At 38.6% G+C, this 21,756-nt stretch overlaps 1 protein-coding gene across 1 annotated transcript in view; it reads left to right on the forward strand.

Annotated features, from left to right (window-relative positions):
• Window positions 1–440: 440 nt before the first annotated feature.
• Window positions 441–21,756, forward strand: part of LOC128701278 (pyridoxal-dependent decarboxylase domain-containing protein 1) — a 41,249-nt gene continuing 19,933 nt past the window's right edge. Inside the window, exons 1-8 of the mRNA XM_053794929.2 lie at window positions 441–575; window positions 6,668–6,771; window positions 10,093–10,480; window positions 12,314–12,504; window positions 13,699–13,888; window positions 14,114–14,261; window positions 19,271–19,398; window positions 21,295–21,366. Of these exons, the coding sequence (XP_053650904.2) occupies window positions 543–575; window positions 6,668–6,771; window positions 10,093–10,480; window positions 12,314–12,504; window positions 13,699–13,888; window positions 14,114–14,261; window positions 19,271–19,398; window positions 21,295–21,366 (1,254 nt within the window). The 5' untranslated portion in view covers window positions 441–542. The remainder of the gene's footprint in view (window positions 576–6,667; window positions 6,772–10,092; window positions 10,481–12,313; window positions 12,505–13,698; window positions 13,889–14,113; window positions 14,262–19,270; window positions 19,399–21,294; window positions 21,367–21,756) is intronic.

Consider the following 21,756-nt stretch of genomic DNA (forward strand, 5'->3'; position numbering starts at 1 on the left):
CAGGTGTTAGTCACCTTACACCTGGTGTTCTTGTTTACCTAGCAGCAAGTAGGTACCTGGGTGTTAGTCGACTGGTGTGGGTCGCATCCTGGGACAAAATTAACATAATTTTCCCGAAATGCTGTCATAACCAGGGGGCTTTCTATATAGTGTAACTAATATCAGCTATGGTCTGTATAACTTGTACATGTATAAATAAAGATTAATAACAATAATATTATTTAAATACCGCGGGTGATGACGTACAAATTTTAGCAGCAACAGAGGAACTGATAGAGATAAACCTTAACGGCTTATCTAAAAAATAGGAACCGGTATAATAATCCGATAAGGCACAATTTCTTTCATTTACATCGTAAATAAGCCCCAAGATAAAAAAAATTAATAAGTACGAGCGTATTATATTTGTTAAGAGAATAAGAGTGTTGTTTCCTGGTCAGTATTGCCACGCAAGATCGGCCGGTCGGAGGTCAGGTGCAGATGATTCCCTCTAAAAGCCACAAAACTGCTCAATTACCCACTTTTGATTAACCAGGAGCCGGATGGAAGCCGCTAAGGAGGACACCAAGGCACTGGTAATGCAATTTGAGGCGCACATAGGCCGAGGTGGTGGAAATAAGTGTGGTAAGATGTGGTTGTGGTGACGTAGGCTTGTTTACGTGTACACCAGTGAGCTGTCAAATTGTCTGCAGCTAAACACTGTAAGGGAAAAGTTGTTTGCACCGGTGGCAGCTTCAAGGATACCTTCTCTTTATAATGTATCTGTCTTGTAGAGACTACGCCGTTGTCGAGCTCTAGTTCGTGGTCCCCTAGAGGCTGTACGTTTCAGATGTGTCACTAGCAGTTATCAGCCTCATAACTGTAGCCTTTGTTGACAGGTTATAATTTTGTTATGATTAGCTTTGTTTAGGTTAAATATAAAAAGTTTTACAGTAATATATATGTGTCTACAGTTGTTTAATTAAGCACACTTGTAAAAGATATATATAACTATGGGCTTTTCCGTGTAAGAAATTTATAGTACACTGTTAGCCTAGTGTTGTAAATGTTATATCTTGGGATATAGTTAACTCATATCTCATTGTTAACATGTCTGGCTCAACTAGCAGTGCCCAGGGTCAAATTCTGGGTTAAACGGCATGTTGAGTTTACCTCCTCGGTGGAACTCTGATATTTACTTCTTATACAAGGAAGGTGTCCAAACCCAGGCACTATACTTATTTCTTGCCCAAATTTTTATTTTGGGAGGTATTATCCACGTACTGTAAGTTTTTATTAGAGGAAGCTCTTCAAGGGGGACTCCTTGACGAGGCGAGGAGGCTATTGGTCGGAGGAATTGAACCTTTCCGTCTTCTTCATCAGACTGAACCTAAATACCCTCCACTCCTCCCTCCCCTCTCTCTTTCCTGCTTTCAGCCTTTGGGGTCCTCCCCTCAGGCATTCTAGTTTCTAGGTTGGGGACAGGTATTGATGTCCATCCCATTCCATTGAGGTCCTTGGTGGTGGTGGTGTAGTTTGCCGTGGAATTGGGATCATCTGGGGATGTTCTGATCCCTCTTCGGTCTCCCAGGGGGTGGCTTACAATGCCTTTCGGGTGACAGATGATTCTCTCGAGGCTGCCAGTTGGATTCTGGGAAGTGGTGGCCAAAGGAAGTATGCTTTGTGGCGAGTATCCAACCGCCCTCTCCTTTGTCCACCGAGGTGGCTCAGTGGATGTGAAGTTGCTGTCCTGGATTACCGGTTTACTGGCATGAAGAGTAGGGTATGGCTTAGATTCCATGCCGCATTTGCACTACTGGCCGCACTGAGATCCTCTTGGGTGCGGAGGGGGATTTACAACCTTTTCATTCCTCCTAGGAGCTACCCCTCCACATTACCCCCTTTTTTTCTTTTTTTCCTTTTTATTCTTGTGAAAGAAAATAGTAACCTAACCATGGAGTCCTAAATCCATGAAACTTCTCCTCCAAGATCCCTTTCTGCTGTGGCACCCTCTCAAGACCCTACCTCTTCTGTTATTAGGCGATTTTAATGCTCGTCATTTCCCCTGGGAGAATCTCACTGTGACTTGTGGTGATCATTTAGAGGCTCTTCTCGCTTCTCTTCCCCTCTTGTGTTTTATATACGGGTACTCCCATCCATTTTGACCCTCGCACTCGATCTCTCTCGCATTGATCTCTGTTTGCTCATCAATTGCACTCAACTTTACCTGGTCTATGCTTCCATATTTAAGTGACGGCCATCATTTTCCTATCCTTACTTCCCATTCGTATTCTCGCCCTCTTCGAAGCCCACATTGGCAGTTTGAATTTGTGAATTGGGACCTGTACTCGCGTCAGACTGTTTTTAGTGAGGAACCTTCTTCGTCCTCTACTGATGAACTGTTACAACTATTTTTAACCTCGGTTTTTACCATGGCTTCACATTCAGTCCTTCATACCTAGATTAGACACACACAGAAATGCATGCCTAGGTGGTTTCCTACTTGTGCTCATGCAGTATGTTTGAAATGTACTGCATGGAGCTGATATCATTACAGTAGGACCATAGTGCCTTTTACACTTCTAGAACTGGAGTTAACACTTTCCGCTTGCCGATTGTTGGCAGCTGGGCCGGATAGCTTTCGCATTCGTATGCTTCAGCATTTACATCCCTCAGCCTTTGCAGTCCTTTTACATCTCTTTAATTTTATTTGGTCACAAGGGGTTCTTCCCCAGCTGTGGAAAACTGCTGTTGTTTTACCTTTTCATAAACCACGTACATACTGTACTTCGATTCGTGATGCCTCACACTACTGTCCCATTGCTCTTACCAGTGCAGCTTGCAAGTTGATGGAACGTCTAGTAGAAAGATGTTTGTTGTGGTATTTAGAGAGAATAATTTCTCCACTAGTCAATCTGGTTTTTATAAGAGCTGCTCAACTGTGAACCCCTTACTCTGCTTAGATACCTGTGTTTGTAATGCCTTTGCTAGTAACCACTTGGTTATTGCAGTCTTTTTTGATCTTGTAAAGGCATATGACACTACTTGGAGACATAACATCTTGGCCTAGGCTCATTCCTTAGGCCTCTGAGGCAATCTGCCACTTTTCCTTAAAAACTTCTTATCTGAGAGATATTTCTGTGTTTGGGTTAATAATTCGCTTTGTCCAAGCTGAAGGTGCCCCTCAGGGATGTGTGCTTAGCATCATTCTTTTTCTACTAGCTATAAATGATCTGGCTTCAGTTCCCTCATCTAATATTTGGTTATCACTTTGTTAATGACTTTGCTACAGCGTGTGTATGTGCTGACTGCCGCCTAGTAGCAGCCTTACTCCAGAATGCTGTCACCTGTATTTCCCATTGGGCCACCACTCATGGGTTTAAATTTTCTGGTGCTAAAACACACCAAATTACTTTTACAAGATGTTGTATTGTCTCTGATGCTCCATTGTACCTGTATGGCTTCTGCATCCCAGAACATGATACAATCAGATTTCTCAGTTTTCTTTTCTTATTGATTACCATCTGTCCTGGAAGCCTCACATTATGTCCATGCAAGCAACTTGCCATAGCTGGCTTAACCTCCTTAAAACCCTCGCTCTTCTTTTCAGACCTAATTTTATCAAAACTAGACTATGGTGACCAGATATATTCTGCAGCTTATCTGGCAACTATTTCTAAACTTGATCTCACCATCATCAATGATTATATTTGTCTAGTGGCTTTTTGCTCCTCACCTGTTGTGAACCTATATGCAGAGGTGAATATTCCATCCTTGAACAATTGCCATGATGCCCATTGCCTCCGTTATTTTGTCTGCTCTCGTGACCTTCACGATCCTTCTACATACAGGATAGTAACAAACATTAGTAGAGGTCCATTATTTTCTTGCCGCCATGTTTACTCCATCCCTTTTCTCTCTGTCTTCACTCGCTCTTGATTTCTCTTTGGTTGCCCCCTTATATATTCATCTAGCATCTAATTTTTGTCTTCTTCCCTGAGAGGTTCCGATAGTTCATGTCTCTTCTTCCCCACTGCTATACAGAAAAGCTCAAATACCTATACATACAGCCTCTCCTCACTTAACAATGGAGTTGCGTTCCTAAGACCACGTTGGTAAACAAATTTGTGGCTAAGTGAAGAGCATACTATAATGATAGTGGGTTTGTGTCAACCATCTTTGATGTTGTTTTAATGCCACTTTTGCACCATTTATAACATTTCTGGTATATTTTTAAATGTTTATACTGCAGTGTACTGTATATTGTAATAAACAGAATAGAGGAAATCAGCTCTAATATACATTATTTAGGTATACATACTGGTCAGAGATCCCATTGTGAGTCTGAGTCGTCAGTAAACAAGTACGTCGCTAAGTGAGGAGAGGCTGTAGTTGCTTCTTGTTCCCTTTTCCTCATCTACTTCCAGTCTTATTCTCATGGCATTGTGGTGTACACAGATGGTTCTAAATCCTCTGACAGTATCGGGTTTGCAGCAGTATTCCCGGATAGCATTGTGCAAGGGCATTTATGCAGTTCTCATTGCAGTTATCCATATTGCATCTATGCCTACATCACATTTGTAGTAGTCTCAGACTCCTTTAGTGCTTTACAAGCTATTAAAAAATTTGATTCACCTTACCCCCTAGTTCATATACAACTTTGGTTGTGCCTTATTTTTAGCAAAAACAAAGAAATAATTTTTTGCTGGGTCCCTGGTCATGTTGATGTTCTGGGCGATGAGCAGGCAGACTGTTGCATGGTCAGCGGTGCTTGACTTCCCAGTTTCATACAAAGGTATTTCATTTTCAGACTACTTTGCTGTAAACTCTAACCACCTTCACAACAGTTGGCAACAACGTTGGTCCAATATGACTCATAACAAATTATATTCCATCAAGCTAAGTTAGGTTTCTGGCCGCCCCCTTGTCATCAATGCCAAGGTTGGAAGACTACTCTCTCCTGTCTTTGCATCAGGCACACCCGTCTTACTCATGGGTATCTCTCTCTCAGAGAATTGTCAGGTTCCAATTTCGGTTTGCCAAATTCTATTGGACTGTCCTGTCTTTCAAGGAGCACACAGAATTTACCTCTGGCATCGTCACTGCTCGAACACCCTTACTTTATCTTCTCTCCTTGCAAATGGCTCCACCTTTGACTCAGACTACCTCTTTGATTTTTGACAGCAATTGATTTATTACACAAACTTTGATAATACAGTGGACCCCCAATTAACGATCACCTCCCAATGCGACCAATTATGTAAGTGTAATTATGTAAGTGCATTTGTACGTGTATGTTTGGGGGTCTGAAATGGACTAATCTACTTCACAATATTCCTTATGGGAACAAATTCGGTCAGTACTGGCACCTGAACATACTTCTGGAATGAAAAAATATCGTTAACCGGGGGTCCACTGTACTTCCTTAGTACTCCTCACAGCACTTTCTGTCTCTATCTCTGTTCTCCTCTCTACCCTTGCTGCTATATGATCCAGCAACACCCCCTGCCCTGCAGTGCTGGTTGCTCATGTGTGTAGAATTGTCTCACACTATACATTTTACTTCACGAGTTGCTGTTGAGGATGTGGATGATGTGTGTATGACATGATCACAAAATTAATAATATCTGGTATCTTCACTTCTCTTGAATTTTACAATTTACTGTACTAAGAGTTATTTTGCACAACTATGTTTTTATTCCTTTGTATCACAGCCCTGCACAAAATGCAGAGGAAGGTGACCATGCCTTATTTTGTCCAGGATCATGATATCAAGATCAAGGCTTGTAAATGTTCTGAGTTTCTATAACTGCCTGTTTGATACACGTATATGGGATACATTCATATGTAGATAAAAACAACACAAAAAAATTTACCATTTTATGGTACTTTATAAAATTTCATTCTTGATCTTTAGTATGATTGGACTGTTAATTTAAAATGTCTGTATACTGATAAAATTTGTCATATAAAATGCTTGTTTTATTAGTATTAAATGTTGGCTATAAATAATTTTGTAAAGTAAAATTTCTATCTCAAATTATATACTGATAATTTGCAAAAAACCACTTGCACACAACTCATTTTACTTGTACTGCAACATTCATATCTAAATATAGTAAATATGATGATAACTTCAGATGAGATCATTTCAACAACCATTTACACTAACAGTATAGTACAAGGTCCCACTACATTGGTTTGGGGATAACTAAAGAAAATACAGTATATTGTTCCTTTTGAAAATGGCTAATTTTTTTTCATTGGGATTAGGTGTGGTGGGGAATGTTTGTGTATTTGCAAGCCAATTAATGTGATTAGTAGTTGGAAAAGCCTGTTAAAGATTGGAACCAATTTTGAGGCACACTATTTTAAAAGTAAGTATAATACTGTAAGATATGTATGTATTTTGCTACTGATCTTGCAACCTTCCTAAGCTGAGTCACCTTTGTCCAGAGAGAGAGCTCAGTACTGTATATTTTAGATTTGAATGGTGAGGTTATTTCCTTATTTTTCCAGATTTCAGAGTTATATGACTCAAATGGGCTTAGTGCTCTTTCATGGGATAAAAAACAGTATGTATTTTTGCTCTCTCAGAGAGAATTCGTAAATACAATATTCTTGTTTTTCACTGAGAACACAGTACTGTAATGAGGAATTTTATTATTATGAACTTTTTTATTGACAGAAAAGTGTAGAAGCAGCAGTAGAAGCAAGAGAAACCACCAGTGAGGGGGAGACACCAACACAGGGAAATATGGCAGGCAGTGAAAAGTCACCAGACACAAAGGGGTGAGCATCATTATTTTGTAGTTTTCTTGAAATTAATTTTAATTATCTAATTCCTGTCTAAGAAACATACATGAGAAAAATTATCTGTTAGGAATTGCATTAATCCAGAGTGGTTTAAGTATGGTTGACATTACAGAGAACATTTTGGAAGGGAATAATGTATGTGGATAAGTGATTTGCAAACCTTAGATAACGTACAGCATTTGCTGTTTTAATGCAGTAAATAGCATTACTGTATAGATAGAATACATTGAGAACCCCCAGAGTACAGCCGAAGACAGGAATCTGGAACCATTGGGAGTAGGAGCTTTGCTTTATTGATTTTTCACTGTTACCAAGTAACATTTCTTAAGTATAGAAAGTGGAAATATATTAAGCACATTTTATTTCCAGTATAATACTGTTTATGAAAATAAGGTTTGCAGTATTGGTTTGCAATTCTTTTCTAGTTTAGGTTATACTGTATGTATGTATTCTTTTACATGTACATGTTTATAGAGGGGCCACAGATATATCAGATCACATTTTAGTTGTAGCTACAATGAGAGTAAAAGGTAGATGGGATACAAGGAAAATGGAAGCAGCACGTAAGAGAGAGGTGAAGGTTTATAAACTAAAGGAAGAGGCAGTTAGGGTAAGATATAAACAACTGTTGGAGGACAGATGGGCTAGTGAGAGTATAGGCAGTGGGGTAAAAGATGTATGGGGTAAGTTTAAGAATATAGTGTTAGTGTTCAGCAGAAGTTTGTGGTTACAGGAAAGTGGGTGCGGGAGGGAAGAAGAGCGATTGGTGGAATGATGATGTAAAGAGTAGTAAGAGAGAAAAAGTTAGCATATGAGAAGCTTTTACAAAGTAGAATTGATGCAAGGAGGGAGGAGTATATGGAGAGAAAGAGAGGTTAAAAGAGTGGTGAAGTAATGTAAAAGGAGAGCAAATGAGAGAGTGGATGAGATATTACCAATAAATTTTGTTAAAAATAAGAAAAAGTTTTGGAGTGAGATTAATAAGTTGAGAAAGCCTAGGGAAAGAATGGATTTGTTAGTTAAAAATAGGAGAGGAGTGTTATTAAACAGAGAGTTAGAGGTATCGGGAAGATGGAGGGAATATTATGAGGAATTGTTCAGTGTTGATGAAGATAAGGGAAGCTGTGATTTTGTGTATAGGGCAACGAAGAATAACATCTTATAGGAGTAAGGAAGAACCAGCTGTGAGTGTGGGAGAAGTGCGTGAGGCAGTGAGTGGAATGAAAAGGGGGTAAAGCAGCTGGGACTGATGGGATAAAGATAGAAATGTTAAAAGCAGGTGGAGATATAGTTTTGGAGTGGTTAGTGTTTTATTTAATAAATATATGGAAGAGGGTAAGTAAGTAAGTTTATTCAGGTATACACAAATACAGTTACATAGATTATCATACACAGCAGTATGTGTAGAGAACCTAAGATAACCTAGAAAAGTCAGACAGTGACTTATTTCCATAGGGGTCCTAGGGATTGGCAGAGAGCATGCATAGCTCCTTTGTATAAAGGCAAAGGGGACAAAAGAGAGTGTATAAATTATAGGGAAATAAGTCTGTTGAGTATAACTGTTAAAGTGTATGGTAGTTTTTATTGAAAGAATTATGAGTAAGATCGAGAGCAGGATAGCAGATGAACAAGGAGGCTTTAGGAAAGGTAGGGGGTGTGTAGACGAAGTGTTTGCAGTGAAACATATAGGTGAACAGTATTTAAATAAGGGTAAAGAGGTTTCTGTGACATTTATGGATTTGGAAAAGGCATATGATAGGGTGATAGGAGGGGGGCAATGTGGCAGATGTTGCAAATGTATGGAATAGAAGGTAGTTTATTGAAAGCGGTGAAAAGTTTTTATGAGGATAGTGAGGCTCAGGTTAGAGTATGTAGGCAAGAGGGAGATTATTTCCCAGTAAAAGTAGGCCTTAGACGGGTGTATGATGTCACCATGGTTGTTCAGTATATTTATAGATGGAGTTGTAAGAGAAGTGAATGCTCAGGTGTTGGCAAGGGGTGTGGGATTAAATGATAAAGAATCTAACATAAAGTAGGAGTTGTCACAGTTGCTCTTTGCTGGTGACAGTGTGCTTTTGGGAGATTCTGAAGGGAATTGCAGAGGTTGGTTAATAATAATATTTTATTAGGACATGACACAGTTGTACAAGGTATTATAGTAGTTGGGTGTACATGTCGAAAGCCCCTTGTATGCAGAGCATTATGGGCAGGCTTAAAATAAACTTAAGACTATCTAAGCTATAATAGATTTAATGGTAACAGTTACTGTAGACAATTTCAGTTTTGATGCATTATAGTTTTGAAATTTTGGAACATAGGGTATGGTAGGGTATATAAAAGAAGGAAATTAAAATTTAATATAGGAAAGAGTAAGGTGATGAGAATAACAAACAAGTTAGGTAATGGAAGATTAGATATCAGATTGGAGGGAGAGAGTATGGAGGAGGTGAATGTGTTCAGATATTTGGAAGTGGACATGTTAGCAGATGGATCTATGAAGGATGAGGTGAATCATAGAATTGACAAAGGGAAAAAGAGTTTGTGGAGACCAAGAACTTTATCCATGAAAGCAAAGAGGGGATGTATAAGAGTATAGTTATACCAACGCTCTTGTATGGGTGCGAGGCATGGGTAGTGAATGTTGCAACAAGGAGAAGGCTGGAGACAGTGGAAATGTCAGTCTGAGGGCAATATATGGTGTGAATATAGTGGGGAAAATCTGTAGTTTGGAGATTAGGAGGAGGTGTGGGATTACCAAAACTATTATCCAGAGGGCTGAGGAGAGGTTGAGATGGTTTGGACATGTAGAGAGGATGGAATGAAATAGAATGACTTTGACAATGTATAAATCTGTAGTGGAGGGAAGGCAGGGTAGGGGTCAGCCTAGGAAAGGTTGGAGGGAGAAGGTAAAGGTTTTGTGTGTGAGGGGCTTGGATTTTCAGCAAGCGTGCATGAGCATGTTAGGCAGGAGTGAATAGAGACAAATGGTTTTTAGGACTTGACTTGACGTGCTGTTGGAGTGTAAGCAAGGTAACATTTATGAAGGGATTCAGGGAAACTGGCAGGCCGGGCTTGATTCCTGGAGATGGGAAGTACAGTGCCAGCACTCTGAAGGAGGGATGTTAATATTAGAGTTATGTAACTGTAGTAGAAACATGCCTCTGGCAAGACAGTGATGGAGTGAATGATGATGAGAGTTTTTCTTTTTCAGGCCACCCTGCCTTGGTGGGAACGGCCGATGTGTTAATAAAAAATAATATATACTGTATTAAATTTTGCTACAAACTCTTTTAACAGAACTCGCATGGAAGAAACTGAAATTGTGAATGATAGGAAGCAGAAAACTGAAGACAAGGTACAAAAACTACACTCTAAGAATGGTGACATACAACAAAATGAAGTTCAAAAGGAGCAAGTACAAGAATCAGCAAAGGAGCAAACAGTAAATGAAGTTAAAGATATGGCACAGTTAGAGAAGAGTAAGGAACAGGAGCAACAGGGAGTAGAAGAGGAAGAGGAGGAAGAAGAGGAGGAAGATGATGTGTTTGGAGCATTGTCTGTCTTCACCTCTGAAGTGTTTGCAACATTAAGCTCTCCAGCTGAACCTCTCCAGCGGGAAGAAAGGAACCCACGCCCACTTGCAGCAAATGGTGTAGATCCAGCAAATACAATGAGGCTTCTGCAGGTGAGTCCTGGTTAAGAGATAGGAAGGATATGACCACTTTGTATTTAAAGTTATGTGCTCAGAAATAGAATTACTGTACTGTATTGGCATTTGTGTATGTGTGTGTTATCCATATACAGTGGAACCCCGGATTTCATCTGGTGCGGATATCATGCAATTCAGATTTCAACCACGTTTTTGGGCAAAATTTTACCCCGGGTTTCATACCTCTGCTCTGAAATCGTCCGCCCACCAGGAATGCGGCCACTCGCGTATGTGACTCAGTCTGCCTCTGTCACTTGTTCGGTGAGGGTAGAGGGTGGTAGTGGTTGTGATGGTGGTAGAGGGTGGTAGTGGTTGTGATGGTGGTAGAGGGTGGTAGTGATGGTGGTAGAGGGTGGTTGTGGCTGTGATAGGGGTAGAGGGTGGTAGTGATGGCAAACAGTCGAAGATGTTGAAAAGTTGTTGTTGGTGTGGATCAACGAAAAACAGTTAGCGGGAGATAGTGTTGTGGAGGCGATAATTTGTGAAAAGGCAAGGCAGTTGCATGCAGATCTCGTAAAGAATATGCCAACAAGAGTCTTCAGTAAAGTAAAAGTGATTTAAATGTTCATTTATCCATAAAAATTAGTGCTTTATATTTATTTATCATTGTTTTCTGTATGCAAAACTATAGTTAGTCTCTATAAAATGTATTTTTTGTTAATATTTTTGGGTGTCTAGAACGGATTAATTGGATTTACATTATTTTTTATGGTAAATATTGCTTTGGTTTTCGTCCATTTGGGATTTTGACCAACCTTCTGGAATGGATTGAGGACAAAAACTGGGGTTCAACTGTATGTACTGTATTGTATTTGCATCAAAATTCATAGGAAGCCAAAAATTGCATTATAAATGTTAAACATCAATTCATCTTTGATGCTTTTGGATACTGTTTGTAGAGGAAGTGGGCAGTGGGAGATTGATAAAGATAGTGTTTGCAAAGAGCATAACAGGTGCAAGAATTGAAAGAGATGATGGACAAGAGGAGTATCATTACAGATATAAAGCAAGTCTTACTACCATGCTACCTATATGGAAGCATCATTCTTGTTACAGTAAACTCTTCCTAATTCATAGTTAGTTGCCAAAACTGTCGATTGTACACTAGTTAAGCCATTATGGATACTTTAGAAGAAAACAATATTGTATATTAATGCTGTTTACCGGCAGTGAAAACAATCATTGCGGTGCAACTGCCTAGAAACTGATGAATTCCTGTACCTCTTATCTTTGTCGATCATCTTTAATCATGATCATTCTTTCAAGGGGAAAGTCTTGGTGCTTGAAGGGCTCTTAGTTGAAGGAATTGGAGCTATCTTCCTCTTCCTTGGATCATACTTGATTACCTCCTATTCCATAGGCACTGTATGACCTGTACAGGTTTAACTTTTCCCATGGCTGTAATAATCCTAGTCATAAGGTCTCACTCCTTATTATACTTTCACTGTTATGCTATTTTCAGGTTAGTTACACATGAATTTGTGAACCTTTAAATTGTGTATTTACTACATATAACTGTTCACCTAGGACTTGATAGAAAAAAAAATCCAAGATGTAGAAAGAAGAGAGAAATCCACAGTCTGTCTTTACTGCCTTTTAACCCCTCAAGGGAAGTACCTTGATGCTGGTGAGGGGCTTTTGATCAAAGGCCTTGGACCTGCCTTCCTAATTGATTGAACCCGATTGCCTGCAATTTCATAGGTACTGTAAAATCCTTGTGGGTTTGGCACTCCTCAGTGAGGGTAATGCTGTAATAATTCATTAGTTCTAAATAATTTAATATTTTAATTTGAAGTTTTTCTCATGTAGGATCTTATGACATACGATGAAGAAGAGCCAGATGTAACTTATGGTCTTGGTCCAATGGATTCTCATGGGCGGCTAGCAGTAGTTTCCCACTTGCTTGCAGCTTTGGTCACTACACTCGACCCTCAACACTTGCGTAGGCTGGCAACGCGAATCATGTCAGACTCTTGTGTTTGGGTTTCCCGGCTCTTTAGGTGAGTTATGACAAATTTAAGTTTTACAGTATTTCAAATTTTTTTTTTTCCTTAGTGGAATAGTCTTATGCCTCAGTAGTAAAATTATGAAAAATCTCGGCTGATTTCAGTATAGTGTGCATAATATTTGCCAGCACCTGTCTTCAGTGGGCTAATGAGGAGGCCACAGATAAAAATTAAGAAAAAAGTGCAGTCAAATAGATACTGGGAAATTTTTCTTTTCAGATATTGGTAGAAAAAGGGAATAAATTGAAAGTGGAGGTAGTACATACTACAACTATTAGAAATTATAAAAATATATAATAAACATAGTGTATATAGGAAGGATACATCATGGGAATAGCTTTGCTCTTGTAGCTACAAATAAGTATCTGTGTTACACTTAGTACTGATTTCGATAGCTTTTCTACCATAGTAGCCAGTCTGGGCCATTCTTTTGTATTGTCTTTTCACAGAGGCTATTGCTGTTGGTGGCTTGCTGGCTCACATAGCCATCACAGCATGGTTAATCTGTTACTTGGCAGAAATAGTGATTCAGTTTCTTCTTGAAAACCTCTAACTTGTTCCAGAAATATTTCTGATATCTGGGTACAGTAGAAAACACTGTAACATACATGATCCAAGATTTTTCAACATACTTCCAGCAAATACTGTATTAGAAATATGTATTGCTCAAATGAAGATAATTTTCAAGAAACAAGCTGGACAGCGTCTACGAGTTTCAGAGCAGAAGAGATGTATTGGCTAAGTAGACCTGTAGGGTGCTAGCCTAGTATGATTAACCAGCTGGCCAACAGGGAAGCTTGGCCTTAGGCTAGACTCCCCCATTGGCTGGCTTTTCCATCAACCACAACCTGACCCTAGGCTAGGTTGTGGTTGATGAAAGAGCTTGCAAAAAAGTCACAGGTAAAGATCTCTCAGATACTGCCTTAGTCATTAAAATTATGGATTTGTAAATGTGGAGTTAGTGAGCTAACAATGGCAGTCTGATGGAACAGGTAATTAACAAGAAAGCCTGGTTTCAGACCAGGTTGCGAGGGTATAAAAAACTCTGCAGTGAGTCCCAGGCATGTCATAGGTGTGCCAGTTTATTCCCTGGCACTTACTTCATGATTTCTTTTCACAAAGTAATGAAATTCTCTTCATATAGCAGCAGCTTTGCAGGTAGACTACAGTAGTATGCTTTCATCCCAGGTACTTTGAATCAACTGCCTACATCCATGAGGATGTTCGCGAGGGAGTAGTGAGAGTGTGCCGAATGCTTCTTCACACTCGTTACCCCAAATACACAACCGATGGCTATCAGGCTCTGTATGCTAGACCTCCTGTCATATACACTAGCAGCACAGTCAGGCCAGGGCTGCCACAGCACATTGCCACTATGGTAAGATTCTAGATTTTATATTGTATTTTATGTTTAAGGCAGAAATTTCACTAGCTGCTTATATTGTTGATTTTTATGAATGATCAGGTAGGTGATTTTTGTCAGTAAATTTTGCCTGTTACAGTTCTGTTGATATTTAAAAGGAAGAAAGACAAATAAAGTAATGTTTTGATGTACAATACCAGTAAGAAGCGAATGTCTTATAACGAGGTGCTCTCTTAACAGCTTGGTATTGGATGCGGCTGTGTGCGTGTAGTTCCCTGCAACACTATAGTGGGCTCACCAGTAGCTATGGACACTGCTGCACTAGATCGTATGATGGCTGAAGATTTGGCTGCACAAAAGAAACCTTTCCTTGTCATTGCTAATGCAGGTTAGTTGAAGGGTGTGTATGAAGTTTAATGTTCACTAGCCAATTTTGCTGATACATTACTAACATACTATATAGCAGGGATAGGCAAATTCTTCAATAAGAAGAGCCACATAATAATTTTCATACATTTTTGAATGTTCAAGAGCCACAGAAAATATTACTTTAAAATTGTATTTATAAATAATAAAAAATCCAACAATATTGTAGTCCTACTCACCAAAGCAGAATAGGTTTAATCTCAGCTCATTGAAGACTTTGAGTCTTCATTTTTGCAGTTAATTGTGTAAAATTTGGCTAGTAGGATATCAAAGCTGTTCTGAGAAGCTTGGTGAGGTGGCTGTTAGTGAGGATAGTGATAAATTTCATTACAGAAGAGAAATTCACTGCACTAAGTTGTCTCAAAAACATAGAGTAGTCAATAGCCAGTTTTCTGAAGATTGTGATACTTTGCTTCTGGGATTTGTTTCCAAAAGTCAGTCAGAGATGAGCTTTTATGTACTAGCTTCAGACCCACATCTTCATGCAGCTCAAGCCCTGTTTCTATTGATGCAACATCTAGGCAAAAGGTGCAACAACAAGATATATATTGTTGATGACATAAGTCACTAAAGGATTCACAAGAAATTTAAAAGTCGCCTTTTTTTAGTTTCTCAAACCTGTTATCAGACTCATTATAAAGTGTTTGTAAGTTTCCTTTGTATTGTGTCAATTGTCTTTAATTTCAGCATCAGGAAAAGGAGTTATTCCTAATATAAGGTTGGGAAAGTGGTTGGATTTCTTTGTTGCCAGATCTCTCTGAAAAAGCTTTATTTTATTCTGAAAACTGATTGGGCAAGTTTTGTAATAACTTTATTCTTTCCTTGATGTGCCAGATTTAAATATTGGTGTTGCATTACATATGTAAAGAACATCAAATCTTGTACCCATTCATTATCTTCTAGTTGTGGGTATTTGTTTCTTTTCATCATGAAAGCAATGGTTTTAAAAGCAACAAACTTATTCAAAAGATTGGTAGTTGATAGTCATCTTACAAAGCAGTAGTAGAATGAAAGATCACTTGGCTTTTCTTCGATTCTTCAAGGTCCAGCTCCTTAATAAAATTTATAAATTCATGATGTGTTTTTGCACTTGTCTGAATGAAATTCAGTTTCTAAAACACAATTTATAACCTTGCTGAACTTGCAGTATTTGTTTACTAAATGCTCAAGGTGGATGATACAATGGATAAAGAAACACTCAAGATAGTTGAAATGATGCAGATTTTTTTTTTGGTTACATTCATGGGAACACTGAAAAATTGCTGGCTTTAAAGTGCCTGACAGATAAGGCACAGCTTTTTCACTCTTAACAGTAAAAGCAAAATGGTCCTTCCATTGTTGGTTAAACATTCTCTTTTCTTGTTCATATTTTCTCTTTGTACTCTTCTCTTGTTCAGTCATTTTAAACAAGGGTTTTATAACTAACTAAAATCAGTCTTATTTATTAATCAGAAAAGTACTTATCTACACTGCACTAGTTATGTTCTGCTACCGCCACAAACATGTAACGTGTATACTGAATGAAAAGTGATTGCACAGAGTCTAGTTGCATCATCCACACTTGTTTAAAACATGTTTTAATTATGTTCAGTGACTTAAAACAGCAGTTTGGACACACAGTGCATATGGATACTTGAAAGAGATAATGTGAATTACCATATGTGTGTGAATGACGGTGAAAGTGTTTTCTCTTTTGGTGTCGCCCTGCCTTGGTGGGAGATGGCAGACGGCAGACGTGTTAAAAAAAATATATATATATATACAGCCTCTCTTCACTTCATGATGTACTCATTTACCGATGACTCGAACTTACGATGGGCTCTCTGACCAGTATGCATACCTCAATAATGTATATTAGAGCTGATTTCCTCTATTCTGTTTATTACAGTATACAGTACACTACTGTATAAACATTTAAAAATATACTAAAAATTTTATAAATGGTGCAGAGATGACATTAAAACAATATCAAAGATGGTTGACACGAACTCACTACCATTATAGTATGCTCCTTGCTTAGTGACAAATTCATTTACTGATGTAGTCTTAAGAACAGAACTCCATCATTTAGTGAGGATAGGCTGTATAATATTCTAATGTTCATACATACTATACTACTACTATAGATTATTAATATAAAATTTTAGGAGAAATGGCAATGAAACCCAATATTGTCTCGGGCTTGTGATCTGCATTTTGCATATGGCTTGTGATCTGCAGTTTGCCCATTGTTGCTATATAGCATGGTATAATGTATACTTGAATAGTGCATGCCAACTTTTGTTCCATTCTGAACAATGATTTTTAGAAATATGTTGATCTTCCATTAGATATGATTTGTTTTCACAATACAGTGGACCCCCGCATAACGATCACCTCCGAATGCGACCAATTATGTAAGTGTATTTATGTAAGTGCGTTTGTACGTGTATGTTTGGGGGTCTGAAATGGACTAATCTGCTTCACAATATTCCTTATGGGAACAAATTCGGTCAGTACTGGCACCTGAACATACTTCTGGAGTGAAAAAATATTGTTAACCGGGGGTCCACTGTACTTTCAAAAATATAATATCCACATGATCATTGCTTATAGAGATGTGCAATTCAGTTTGTGCAACTGAATGATGCCTATAATAAATTTTCTGTGCCACACATTTAATACTAAAAAAAATTTATGGAGAGAAAGATTGAGACTGACTGACACTCTTGATAATTTCGTACCAGAAATGTAAAAATTTTTGATAAAAAAAAAAACAGTATCAACAAAGCTTTGGATCAAGTATTTGTTTGCCATATCATGTGGCCTCTTCAGCTGCAAGGAACAGAAATGAGAGAATTGTCTCCTAGGCATGGCAGGACACGACCTCCAGTTTGTATTATCGTGGAATAATAATACTTCATGTAAGTTTAACAGAGCATGCCATAAGAATTAAAAGTTCAAAGGCTACAGTGTTTTGATTTCTGTAACCAAAAGAAACCTTTGCTGATATTACACTAGAGGTAAATATTAACAGCATGAAAGCACGCAAGTATCCCACAGCTGAGAAGGTTCTCATTGTTGTGAGTTTACAGTGTTTGCAACTGGTGATCAGCATTCTTAAGAAATTTATTGGATTTAAGGTTCTCTGTTCATAATAGTGGACCATTGTTCTTTGGATGTTTGGAACTTGGGAGCCTACTGTATTATAGACAGATTAGGCTCCTGGCATCAATCTCAAGGTTCCAACCTGAGTTAAGCATAATATTTTGTAGTGTGTATGTATAAACATTGTTGTACTTAGTATGTCCTAACATTTCAACCACTGTGAACAGTTTGTCTAAACTTCTCAAGCATTCAAAACTCCAAGTGAACCTGGTGTAATACATATAGCAGATTCAGAGTTTGGCATTTTATAGGTTAGGTTAGGTAAGGTTCGTCAGGAAACAGGACAAATGTTTCCTGACGCGGGTCTTAGTCAGATGATGACCCGCCTTTGGAGCTTTTGGTCATCTGACCGAGGCCTTCCGCTGGCTTACCGGTCCACCCCTTTAAAAATTATGGTCATTTATAACCATTGTTACTATGTTATTATTGGCAGTTTATAGCTAAGGTGAAAACCTGGTATGAAGTGACAGATATCACAAAACCTAGATAAGCATGGTATTTAGTTTATAACTTTATGCTTTCATTTTTAATCCATTACTGTATATTATGGATTGTCTCCATAGAGTAATGGAGAAAAATCCTTCCTCTGTTAGTCATGCGTGTCATAGGAGGTGACTAAAATGCTGGGAGCAAGGCACCAGTAACCCCTTCTCCTGTATAAACTACTAAATGTAAAAAGAAAAACTTCTTTTTCGGGTCACCCTGCCTCAGTGGGAGATGACCTTATATGTAAAAAAAAAAAAATTTTTTTTATTTGTCCATATCCATGAGTATCTTCAACATTTGTATGATGGGTAGGTTATATGCTGGATGTAGTGGTTATGTACCTGTGATTATTTATTTTTAGCTACAGTAGCAGAGCTAAGCTTCTGGTGTCCCTCCTTCAGGTTTTATTCTAAAGTTCTAAAAGTTTGTGGTGTTTTTAAAATTTACTACCTCTTTTGTTAAAATCATTCAATTTCTATACCAGTGTTTTTTAAAGAAAAACTTTCTAATAGCCAAAAATAAACTCCTCTTTGATTTCAATAGTTTTGGTCTTGTGCTAGTTAGGAAGTCTTCCATATTAATTATTTCTTTTAACACGTCGGTCGTCTCCCACCAAGGCAGGGTGACCCAAAAAAGAAACACTTTCATCATCATTCAACACTTTCCCCATCATTCACACAAAATCACTGTCTTTGCAGAGGTTCCCTGATATGACAGTTTAGGTGTCACTCCAAACAGCTAATATGCCAAACCCCTCCTTTAAAGTGTAGGCATTGTACTTCCCAGCTCCAGGACTCAATCTGGCTAACTGGTTTCCCTGAATCCTTTCACAAAATATTACCTGCTCATATTCCAACAGCTCTTCAGGTCCCAAAAACCATTTGTCTCCATTCACTCCTATCTAACATGCTCACATATGCCTGCTGCATGCCCAGACCCCTTGCACACAATTTCTTTTACTCCCTCCCTCCATCCATTCCTAGGATAACCCCTACCCCTCCTCCCCTCCACTACACCCTCTAGGTCAACTTATTTTGCTCTGTCTTCTCCAAATGACCAAACCAATTAATAATACTTTTAGAAACTCCACACCTCCTCTACTTGTAATCACTTTTATAAGTTACTCTTTTTACTGTAAGAGAATAAGAGTTAAATGTTAGGAATTTTCTTCTAAGGGCTGCTTTGATGCTTGTGAAGGACTCCTGATTCTGAGAATTGGATCTGTCCTTCCCTGCCTCGGCTTAGTCCTGAGTTTCTTCCATTTCCCAGGTGCTGTATGACCCTTATGGGTTTAGCACTTCTGTCATAATAACTAATGAATTGAATGGTGCATTACAGGTGGAGGAGCTGTAGGGGGTGTGGACAATGTGGGGAGGATTCAAGAGCTGTGTAATAACTATGAAGCCTGGCTGCATGTTGAGGGTCATGCACTCGCAGCTCTTACTCTGCCCAACGCTCCCAACTTGGTACAGTAATTTTGAATGTACATTTTTTTTTTTTTGGTTGAAATTCTAAATGCTGTTAAGAGTTTTTATGAGGATAGTGAGGCTCAGGTTAGGGTGTGTAGAAGAGAGGGAGAATACTTCCCGGTAAAAGTAGGTCTTAGACAGGGATGTGTAATGTCACCATGGTTGTTTAATATATTTATAGACGGGGTTGTAAAAGAAGTAAATGCTAGGGTGTTCGGGAGAGGGGTGGGATTAAATTATGGGGAATCAAATTCAAAATGGGAATTGACACAGTTACTTTTTGCTGATGATACTGTGCTTATGGGAGATTCTAAAGAAAAATTGCAAAGGTTAGTGGATGAGTTTGAGAATGTGTGTAAAGGTAGAAAGTTGAAAGTGAACATAGAAAAGAGTAAGGTGATGAGGGCGTCAAATGATTTAGATAAAGAAAAATTGGATATCAAATTGGGGAGGAGGAGTATGGAAGAAGTGAATGTTTTCAGATACTTGGGAGTTGACGTGTCAGTGGATGGATTTATGAAGGATGAGGTTAATCATAGAATTGATGAGGGAAAAAAAGTGAGTGGTGTGTTGAGGTATATGTGGAGTCAAAAAACATTATCTATGGAGGCAAAGAAGGGAATGTATGAAAGTATAGTAGTACCAACACTCTTGTATGGATGTGAAGCTTGGGTGGTAAATGCAGCAGCGAGGAGACGGTTGGAGGCAGTGGAGATGTCCTGTCTAATGGCAATGTGTGGTGTAAATGTTATGCAGAAAATTCGGAGTGTGGAAATTAGGAGAAGGTGTGGAGTTAATAAAAGCATTAGTCAGAGGGCAGAAGAGGGGTTGTTGAGGTGGTTTGGTCATTTAGAGAGAATGGGTCAAAGTAGAATGACATGGAAAGCATATAAATCTATAGGGGAAGGAAGGAGGGGTAGGGGTCGTCCTCGAAAGGGTTGGAAAGAGGGAGTAAAGGAGGTTTTGTGGGCGAGGGGCTTGGACTTCCAGCAAGCGTGCATGAGCGTGTTAGATAGGAGTGAATGGAGACGAATGATACTTGGGACCTGACGATCTGTTGGAGTGTGAGCAGGGTAATATTTAGTGAAGGGATTCAGGGAAACCGGTTATTTTCATATAGTCGGACTTGAGTCCTGGAAATGGGAAGTACAATGCCTGCACTTTAAAGGAGGGGTTTGGGATATTGGCAGTTGGGAGGGATATGTTGTGTATCTTTATACGTATATGCTTCTAAACTGTTGTATTCTGAGCACCTCTGCAAAAACAGTGATAATGTGTGAGTGTGGTGAAAGTGTTGAATGATGATGAAAGTATTTTCTTTTTGGGGATTTTCTTTCTTTTTTGGGTCACCCTGCCTCGGTGGGAGATAGCCGACTTGTTGAAAAAAAAAAAAATTAATTGTTTTAACAAGTTTACAAGTTTTTATTATCTCATGAAGGAAATAATGGAAGATTGAAGTGGTTCTATTCTAATTGTAATATATTTTTTTGTATGTTTGCAATCTGGGCACCTCTGCAAAGACAGTGATTATGTACGAGTGAGGTGAAAGTATTGAATGATGATGAAAGTATTTTCTTTTTGGGGATTTTCTTTATGGGTCACCCTGCCTCGGTGGGAGATGGCTGAGTTACTAAAAAAAAATTTTTTTACAATCTGTAGAAATAAAGTATAGTAAGAGCCATAAAAAGAATTTAGAGTATGATACTGGAAGCTCATTCAGTAGACAGGGTGTCTTAGTTTCAGGTACAAATTGAAGATATTTTCATGAGTTTGTCATATCAAATATTAAGTTGGCATTTTCATTAAAAATATTTGATAAAAAAATATCTGCACCAGCTGTTGAAAAATACTTAGCATTCATTATCCAATACTAACTGAAACTTTTATTTACAGTCTGCCAAAGTAGGAGACAGCATGACACTACCGTTATCATTGTGGCTGGGCGTACCCTCACTGCCTTACATTGTATCCTTTTGGAATTCTCATTCGTGTTCTTAAGGGTAACCCTTCGAGGGGCAAATATAGCTTAATCTATTTTGTAGATGCATGATGGTGTTTAAATTTGGCTTGTTTATCAACGGTTCATTTAACTCTTAGAACAAGAAAGGTTATGCAAAGTAGGAGAGTATTGGTGTTAATCTTCTACACCATTCTTGACTTTAGCTATGCCCCCACATAAGAATTATTCTCTCATCTCTACATTTCAACACTTAATGAATATTATCCCCTTTATGAGAAGTTCCCTGATGTCAATGAGGGGTTATTGATCTGAGAAATTGGACCTCTGCTTCCCTTCAGTTGATTCAACCTGAATGCCTCCCATACCCCCAGGGATTGCTTATATAACCCTTATTG

The sequence above is a fragment of the Cherax quadricarinatus genome, chromosome 72 (genome assembly GCF_038502225.1).
Source record: "Cherax quadricarinatus isolate ZL_2023a chromosome 72, ASM3850222v1, whole genome shotgun sequence".
In the NCBI taxonomy this organism is placed as follows: domain Eukaryota; kingdom Metazoa; phylum Arthropoda; class Malacostraca; order Decapoda; family Parastacidae; genus Cherax; species Cherax quadricarinatus.